This window comes from Nicotiana tomentosiformis, chromosome 1, assembly GCF_000390325.3.
Source record: "Nicotiana tomentosiformis chromosome 1, ASM39032v3, whole genome shotgun sequence".
Taxonomy (NCBI): Eukaryota; Viridiplantae; Streptophyta; class Magnoliopsida; order Solanales; family Solanaceae; genus Nicotiana; species Nicotiana tomentosiformis.
In genome coordinates this window covers 73563053-73571962 of record NC_090812.1, presented here as the reverse complement: position 1 = coordinate 73571962, position 8910 = coordinate 73563053, and the positions used below count along the sequence as shown (strand labels likewise).

The 8910-nt window shown below is 37.0% G+C and overlaps 3 protein-coding genes across 3 annotated transcripts; 2 read left to right on the top strand and 1 right to left on the bottom strand.

Moving 5' to 3' along the window:
• Window positions 1–868: 868 nt before the first annotated feature.
• LOC104106391 (pentatricopeptide repeat-containing protein At2g15630, mitochondrial) lies at window positions 869–3756 on the top strand. Its single transcript, XM_009614933.4, has one exon. The coding sequence runs from the start codon at window positions 967–969 to the stop codon at window positions 2854–2856; it is 1890 nt and encodes a 629-aa protein (XP_009613228.1). The 5' UTR covers window positions 869–966; the 3' UTR covers window positions 2857–3756.
• A 1964-nt stretch (window positions 3757–5720) lies between these two features.
• On the top strand, window positions 5721–7326 carry LOC104106392 (uncharacterized). Its single transcript, XM_009614934.4, has one exon. The coding sequence runs from the start codon at window positions 5854–5856 to the stop codon at window positions 7159–7161; it is 1308 nt and encodes a 435-aa protein (XP_009613229.1). The 5' UTR covers window positions 5721–5853; the 3' UTR covers window positions 7162–7326.
• A 267-nt stretch (window positions 7327–7593) lies between these two features.
• Window positions 7594–8413, bottom strand: LOC104106393 (uncharacterized). The gene is made up of 2 exons (XM_009614935.4): window positions 8240–8413; window positions 7594–8161 (listed from the first exon to the last, which is right to left on the bottom strand). Exons 1-2 carry the CDS (start codon window positions 8396–8398, stop codon window positions 7778–7780), a joined length of 543 nt encoding a protein of 180 aa, XP_009613230.3. The 5' UTR covers window positions 8399–8413; the 3' UTR covers window positions 7594–7777.
• Window positions 8414–8910: the final 497 nt, after the last annotated feature.

The window sequence follows — 8910 nt, the reverse complement described above, 5'->3', positions numbered from 1 at the left end:
TTTTAAAAAAAAAATAATTCCCCACTTTCTTTTACTTTTATTTTTTAATTTCTCACTTTTTTTTATTTTAATATATTTAAAATCCACTTTTTTTACTTTTCTTTTTTTATTTCCCACTTATTGTACTTTTCTTTTTTTAAATTTTCACTTACTTTTACTTTTATTAAAAAAAATCAGATACCCTAACTTTTATTTTTTAATTTTAACTTTATTTTACTTTTTATTTTTTTAAATTTTCACATTCTTTTGCTTTTAATTTTTTAATTTTCTACTTTTTTTTTCAAAACAATTTCTACCTACTTTGACTTTTACTTTTTAATTATATATTTCTCCTTTTACTATTCTTTTAATTCCCATCCGCAAATTTTTAAAAAATAAAATAATAATAATTAATTTTTATTTATTTTCTATTTTTTAATTCATTTTATTTTAAAATGAAGAAAAAAAAGTAAAAATAAAAATAATCCTAATATTAATAATTGACTTTTTAAATTATTATTAATTTTTACCCTATATAAAAAACTGTAACAAAGCTAAAAAATATATATTAAATTTCTGAAAATATTTACATAGTAGAAGGTAATAAAAATTCAAATATAGTCAAAAATTAAGTGATCACATGTAACACATGCCTAGTTGAGCACATTGCAGCGAAATCTATATTATAAGGAATTATCATGAAATGATAAGTTTTATGCTGGTTATCAACTACCGCTCTTATTTATTTGGACTTGAATCCGGCAATGTGAACAAACTCAAAAAAAACAGGTAGTTATATAAATCAATAATCTTTACTATGATATATAATATATTGAATAAGGTAAAAATTTAGTAATTAAAAGAACATAAAAGAATGACGTGCAAATTAAAATTGATGCAATAGGACTGCAAATTGCGCAAAAACTCTTCTAGGCCTTACTTGGCTAAAGAGCAAAGCTTCTCTGTCCTACGGACTGCAGCAGCGAGATGAGAAGTGTCAACGCTCTCAGAAGCTCCAAGGTTTATTCACTCTCACTCCGCCATTTCTCTACACTTACTATCTCCAAATCCAAAAAATCTGCCCCTTCTCCTTCTCCCACACTTCCCATCACTGCGGATACGCTACGAGATTCAATCACTTCTTCTCAGTGGCAATTCATCAAACACATTTCAGGCGAACTAAAACCCACCTTAATTTCAAACGCCCTTCCTAACCTTCGTTCATCTCCGGACCGTGTACTCACTTTCATCGAAAATATCAGCCCCAATTGCTTAGACATTACCTGTTATAGCCTCGCTATTTCCATACTCTCTCGTCTCCCCTCGCCTAAACAAGCCGCACACCTTCTCAAGCGAGTGATCAGTGCACGCGTCGCAACGCATAAGGAGTTTTTTGATGGACTTGTGAGTGCTCGGGAGAAGCTGGAAATAAAGAGCTCAATTGTGTTGGATTTGCTTGTAAGGGCGTATTGTGAATTGAAGAAAGGCGAGGAGGCGTTAAAGTGCTTTTATTTAATGAAACAGAAGGGAATTTTGCCCAAGATTGAAACTTGTAATGATTTATTGAGTCTTTTTAATAAATTGAATAGGACCCATTTATCCTGGATTGTGTATGCTGAAATGTTTAGGATGAAGATTAGTTCGACTGTATGTACGTTTAATATAATGATCAATGTTCTATGTAAAGAAGGCAAGTTGAAGAAGGCAAAGGAGTTCATTGAAAACATGCAGTGTTTAGGGGTTAAGCCGAATTTAATATCGTATAATACTGTGATTCATGGTTATTGTTCGAAGGGGGATGTTGAAGGAGCAAATAAGTTTTTCGAGACGATGACAGTAAAAGGAATTGAGCCTGATTCGTATACGTTTAATTCTCTAATCAGTGGGATGGTGAAGGAAGGGAGGGAAAAGGAGATGTTTTCATTGTTAGAGAAAATGAAGTCGTTCGGGTTGACCCCTACAGCTGTGACTTACAATACTCTGATAGATTCATGCTGCAATAAAGGGGACCTAGAAAAGGCATTCTTTTATAGGGATGCGATGGTTAAGATTGGGGTTGTGCCGAGTGTTACTACCTATAACTTGTTGATCCATGCATTGTTTCTTGATGGCAGAATGGCGGAAACTGATGATTTGGTTAAAGAGATGGCAGAGAAGAGAGTACTCCATGATGGTATTACGTATAACATATTGATCAATGGCTATTGCAGGGCGGGGAATGCAAAGAAGGCATTTAAGTTCTATGATGAAATGTTGAGTAGGGGTCTTCAACCAACGATTGTCACTTATACATCACTTATCAAAGTCTTGGGCAAAAGGAATCGGATGAAAGAAGCAGATGATTTGGTTGTTGAAATATTGCGGAAAGGGATATTCCCAGATCTAATTATGTTCAATGCATTGATTGATGGCCATTGTGCCAGTGGTAACGTTGTGCGTGCTTTTGATATACTGAAGGAGATGAATAAAATGAACATTCAGCCTGATGAAGTTACCTACAATTGTCTGATGCAAGGGTATTGTAAAGAGAGTAAAGTTGAAGAAGCTTGTGCTCTTCTCGAGGAGATGAAGGGAAGAGGAATTAAACCTGATCATATCAGCTATAACACTCTAATCAGTGGGCATAGTAAGAGAGGTGACATGGATGATGCATTCAAAGTTCGTGATGCCATGTTACGTGCAGGTTTTAACCCTACTCTTCTCACTTACAATGCTCTCATACAAGGTTTATGCAAAAAACAGGAAGGTGTACTTGCTGAGGAACTTCTCAAAGAAATGGTTAGTAAAGGCATTACCCCTGATGATAGCACTTATCTTGCTCTGATTGAAGGGATTGGTGACGTTGATAGTTTCTTGGGGAGAAAAGATCCATCATAAGGTAACTTGTCAGGTTCCTGTTTGCAGCTGACAACTCCTTGGCGATTCTTTGGATAAAACTGACTTGATTGATTTGGAGTACTTGCTGGAACTGAAACGTCCACACAGTTCATCCTTCCCTAGTTGCTTGCATTTTCACATTTTTCTCATCAGATTGACATGACAGTCCAACTACATAGCCAGACATGCTCTGCTTCATCGCCCCTTAGTGTTTGGCCAGAAAGGGACCATCTCGGTGTACCCATGTGTATTTTGCAAATATTTTACTCGTGGATATAGCCCACAGGCCAGAGCTACTTCTCTGTATTGATGATGGAACGCCATTTCATCGTCCTCCTGAAGAAAAACTGAGTGTTGGGGGAAAACCATGCCAAGAAGCTTTCCTTATTACAGAAAAGGGAAAAAGCTTCCAGAATAAATGGTCCGGACCTGTTAAATGAAGAGGACAGGAAATGTGATAATTATTTTGTTTTAAGATCAGCAGCTGAGTTTCTGGAGCTGTGAAAATATTTATATCAGGATTTCTTGAAGCAATAATTTTTATCTCAAATTTGTTTGCCAATGAGTTAAATGTACTTGAATGGACTTTAGACTAGGTTTTCACTCTGTGTGAGAGCTGTTTCTATAACATATTCACAGATGTTGAAGAGCAGTGGAGGTATGTGTAGTGAGAATGGGCTCTGCTAGTTGCATGCACTGTAAGTTTCAAGCTGATATTGGCTTGTAAAGTATTGTACATCAGTAGCAATCTTACATTGGCCAATTGATTCACAATTTTCAGAGCTAGCTGATATTACTTGATGAGCCCCAATCATTGTTTTGCTTTTGCAGTCTCCAATCTTCAACATATTTGTCTATATTATACTCATAACTTGGTTGAAGTTCTTTTTCTTTCTCTCATTGTCTGGGTAAGTAGGGCTGCTTAATTGGGCTTAATTTCTGAAAATACGTCATATATCTATCTGCAGTTTGTACAAGCTGAGTCGCTGGTTACACCTCAACTGTTTACTCTGTTTATGTTTCTCCGACATATGTGCTAGATGCTGTGAATGATAAGCTCTTCTCATTTAAATGTTTAAAATGCAATAGGCTATGACCTACTTGCAGGATTAGCTGGTTTCAAGAATACCACAGAATCGGGGTGTTGCTTAGGTCTGGTTATATGTAATATCGGTAAGTTAAGTATGTAGCCTATAAGTTTACCACATCTTCACCTTTTACATCCTTCGTAAAATCTACTTTTTCTTTTGGTCTTCTCTGTCACTGGTGAAGAATATTGTAGTTTTGAACTTTGCAGTCTGGGAAACAGTTTTTCCACATCTTCAGTAAAGAAAACTTGGAAGCTCTTTAACCTTACTCTCCAATTTCATGTTTAATGAATGGTAAATATGCCAAGAAATTGTTGTCTCTGGAACAAGGGGGAACTGCTGTCACAGTTAGTAGTAAAGGATATAGCATTATCCACTACATGCTAGTGGGATAATATCCTTTCTATGTTTACTCACAGAAACACACTTTTTTGGCTTCAACTTACTGAGGCTTTATTTTCATGCAAAACTACATGTGGGATAACAGTTACTTGTGGAAATACATGCTAGCTATTTCAGTGCTAGTCCAGGGTAGCAGTAAGCACTAGTCCTCGCTTCTGAACCATTTGCAATTTGCTAATGGTTGCTGGCAACCGAAGGTGAAGCCATGGAACTGTTTGAGGAGTGCAATTCTTATAAGCTTGTTAGTTGAATCAATGTATGGGTGGTGGTCTCGCGGGCTTTGCTTCTTGGAAGCATCATATTCTACTGATTGTTACACTCACTTACAATCTCACTATCGATTCCCTTCCTTTTTCTTTGATACCTGAGTTGTCTTGACCGATAAAAAATAACTTCATATTCATCAGATGACAGATAAGCACAAAGCTATTCGAGTCTTTGAGACTTTTGTACGCAAAGGTGGTATTTAAGCCATACTAATCTAAAAGGATCGACACTATGCAGGAGAAACATCCTTGTAACCTTTTGTGTAATTACTATTCGACAACCTTGGATTCCAGATTTGGGCCTGCCTTACTAACTAGACTACCTAACTATAAATCTCAAATCTCAAATGAGTGGAAGCCTGAAGTAACATGTTCTTCCCCTCTCCCTATGGGGTTTTATATATATATATATTATAAAACATTTAATTTGTCTCATGACAAGAGTGGGTTGCTCTAGTGGTGAACACCCTCCACTTCCAACCAAGAGGTTGTGAGTTCGAGTCACCCCAAGAGCAAGGTGGGGAGTTCTTGGAGGGAGGAAGCCGAGGGTCTATCGGAAACAGTCTCTCTACCCTAGGGTAGGGGCACTAGTGGGATTATACTGATTTGTTGTTGTTGTTGTTGTATATACTGGTATAGAGTTTGTTTTGGGGTGGGGTGGGGGTGGTGGCGAATATGGTACTTAGAATTTAAGATCAAAGCGCTCTACCTAAGGTGTGACTTAGCATTACTATTATTATTTTTATCGACAGCACATGTGCTGCGTTTTTATATTGGGCGTATTGTAACCCACTGAAAATATACATAAGTAATCAGTATTTGGCAAGTTGTCTTTGTTGGCCGACGGTCGACGTTACTTAGTTGCTTCCCGGCCAAACTTTATCTTAAGAAAAGGGCAAATGAATCCCAAAAAAAAAGGTCATAAAGGCATCCAAAGGGGGCAATTACGTAGTTTGGAAGCCCCCTTCTTTTGACCAAATAGTCTAACTCTTGCTCAATAGAGTGAAAGCTGTATACATGGCACAAGAATAGCAGAATCAATAGAATCTTAGGTTTCAAAGTTGTTTTTGTCTCGAGATCCAGGAAATACTATAAAAAAGTTCACTTCTTTTAACCTCATCTCTACTCCAATGGGTCTCCTTTTCTCTTTTTGGGGCCTGAAATGAGCTATATGTTAAGACTAATCTGATAGAACTTCTGACCACCAACTGCAGTCCCTTTAGCAAAGCTTTGCTTAACCCATGACTCGATTCTCGTCAAGAAGCAGATGCTCATACCCTTTACTGGTTTGTAGCTTGGTGGGGTTCTTTATTCTGCTTCATTTCTCATCCTTGGGTAGTTACAGAGGTTCTCAAGATGGGCAGATCCGAGAAGGGACGAATACAAATCTTCAGCCCTTTATTCATGGATATGAAGAGTTGGAGGAGATCAAAATTTCTCAGCAAAGAGGAAGCCAATCTTCAGAAGCCAATGTCCTAATTGATGAATTCCTTGATAAGTCTTCTAAACTCAGGCACAATTTCTTTCCTGACCGGAGAACTAGCATAGACCCTCGAAAGAATACTGAAGATGACAGCTTTTACTATTATCCCGGGAGAATATGGCTAGATACTGATGGACATCCTATTCAAGCTCATGGTGGTGGAATTCTTTATGATAAAAGATCAAGAATGTACTATTGGTATGGCGAGTACAAGAATGGTCCTACTTATCGAGCCCCTGGGAAGAATGTAGCTCGAGTAGACATAATTGGTGTTGGCTGCTACTCTTCTAAAGATTTATGGACTTGGAAGAATGAGGGTATTGTATTAGCCGCGGAGGAAATGGATGAGGCTCATGACCTTCACAAGTCTAAAGTGTTAGAGAGGCCTAAAGTGATATACAATGAGAAGACAGGTAAATATGTAATGTGGATGCATATTGATTATGCTAACTATACCAAAGCCTCTGTTGGCATTGCTATAAGCAATTCCCCTACTGGTCCTTTTCGATATCTATATAGTAAAAGGCCTCATGGTTTTGAAAGCAGGGACATGACTCTGTTCAAAGATGATGATGGAAAGGCATATGTCATTTACTCCTCTGTTCACAACAAGGAGCTTCATATTGGTCTTCTTGATCAAGATTATGTTGATGTTACTAATGTTATGTCAAGGGTTCTTGTAGGACAGTATAGGGAGGCTCCGGCTTTGTTCAAGCACAAAGGAACTTACTACATGATCACATCAGGGTGCAGTGGTTGGGCACCAAATGAGGCGCTGACTCATGTGGCTGAATCAATTATGGGACCATGGGTGACTATAGGCAACCCATGTATAGGTGCAAACAAAGTTTTTCAAGTCACTACATTCTTTGCTCAGAGCACATATGTGCTCCCTATTTCTCCTGGTTCGTTTATTTTCATGGCTGATCGATGGAATCCAGACGACTTGGGTGAGTCTAGGTATGTATGGCTTCCTTTAACTGTGGAGGAAGAAGCTAGCAGTTGGCGACAAAGAGTATCTATCTTTTGGCATAAAAGATGGAAGCTTCTTAAAAGTCTAGCTTAGAAGTCTGCTCATAGTTTTCTTATGAAGCAAACCATTCTCATCATATGAAGTATTTACAATGTGAAGTGATACAAGTTGTTAATTAGAATAACTTGTTCCCTTGTTGGAACTAGCATTACATACAGCTTTAAGCCATATATATCAAGATGTATGATTGCAGCTTCTTATGTCTTGTTAAGCAACTATCATTAGGAGATACATTATTTTAGGGACAAAGGCAACCAAAATTAAAACCCCCACCTAATTGCAATTGGTAAACTTTTGAAAATGATTTTGTACAATTTTCCTCATTCTTAAAGGAAGAGTAGAGTTTCATCCCATAGCAAGGAATTCAATTCCATTCTTATAATGAGTTAGCTATCCAGATATATGGTATTCTGAATATGGTCCACAGCCCCATACGCAAAATCTTTCAAACAACACAGATAACACTTAAAAAAGAAATGATTGTACATTAAGAGGGTCAAAGTTTCTAGAGGGAACCCATAGTTTATTAGTTTAACTTATATATATTTCCAAAACAAATCAAATTCTACATCAAAACAGAGAATTAAACAGATAAAACAGAGAGTGAATCTTAATGCAGGAAAAAGAAATTGTTAAACAGACCAAAGTTTCAATCAGCTTCCTCTACAGTAGCTTCAATCCGGAGGAGGACAAAACCAACAGCAACTCCAACAAGAACCAAGCCAGGAATGATGGAAGCAATCCTGAAAATCTCACCAGCAACACTGCAGGTTGAAGACAGAGCTCCACCTTTGGCTTGTGATGGAGTTTTCAATGAGCTAACAATCTTTGCAAAAGACTGCTCAGTGCACATAGGAAGGCCTAATGAGGCAACATTGTTATTTGCCTTTAGTCCTCCAAATGAGTTCAATCCACTAATGTAATTCACTTTGGTTCTTTTCTGGGAAGACATCCTTGTACCTAGAATGGCTGGTGAACTTACTGTTGCTGCAGAGAATGTTGTCATTGTTGCCATTGTTTTCTGACCCCCAACCTACACAAAACAAGTGAAGTTGTTAACAAAGTTTATACAAAATCTTGGAAAAGGAAGAACTAAAGATTGGGTTTTTACCTGGTTGTGATGGCTTGTGGAGTGCTCTAAGTTTGCCAAAGTAGAGAGATAATAAAAGGGTGAACATTGGATATTGTTTTTTGTGAGGTGAATATGAGAGCAATGGATAAGGGGGGGGTGTTGAGATGGTTGGCTGACAAGGATAATTGGATGAGGCATCTTATAGCTCACGAACTTGTAAAACTGGCCAGGAAATTGTGTGGGGTGTGGACCTTTTGTCCAAATTTAGATAAAGAAGAAGCATAATTGACTTCTTTGTCCTTTCTTTTCCTTTTAAAGAAATTAGTTCAAATTACAATTTTTTGGATATTGGATTGGTTAATGTTATTTTCCTAGCTTACGAATACATTTCTCCTTAGTTTGTAGCAATTTCAAAATTTCGGCACCTGAAAATGTTAATTCAAAGGGGAGTCTTTTATTTCATGTTTTTATGGATGATGTAACATTTTCTGACCTCAAAATATTTGGGCAGGTAGACGAAATTTACTCTTTTTTAATTATTGGGTATTTTTTTTTTAATTTATGCGGAAAACGTAATGTAGTTCATCATCATTCTTGAAAAAATTGAAAATACTTGTAATGACCAGCTCATTTTTGCCCTTTGGTCTAAGATTAAGGATGTTCATTGTCTGATTTAAAATGTAAAGGGGTATTATTTTTCAAACCTTAAA

What these genes read in the sequence shown, in the direction of transcription:
- LOC104106392 (XM_009614934.4), top strand. Translation starts at nt 5,854, where the DNA reads ATGACTCGATTCTCGTCAAGAAGCAGATGCTCATACCCTTTACTGGTT.
- LOC104106393 (XM_009614935.4), bottom strand. Translation starts at nt 8,398, where the DNA reads ATGCCTCATCCAATTATCCTTGTCAGCCAACCATCTCAACACCCCCCC. An exon ending in CCACAAGCCATCACAACCAG is followed by an intron (nt 8,162 to 8,239) that starts GTAAAAACCCAA and finishes TGTTTTGTGTAG; the next exon opens with GTTGGGGGTCAGAAAACAAT.
- LOC104106391 (XM_009614933.4), top strand. Translation starts at nt 967, where the DNA reads ATGAGAAGTGTCAACGCTCTCAGAAGCTCCAAGGTTTATTCACTCTCA.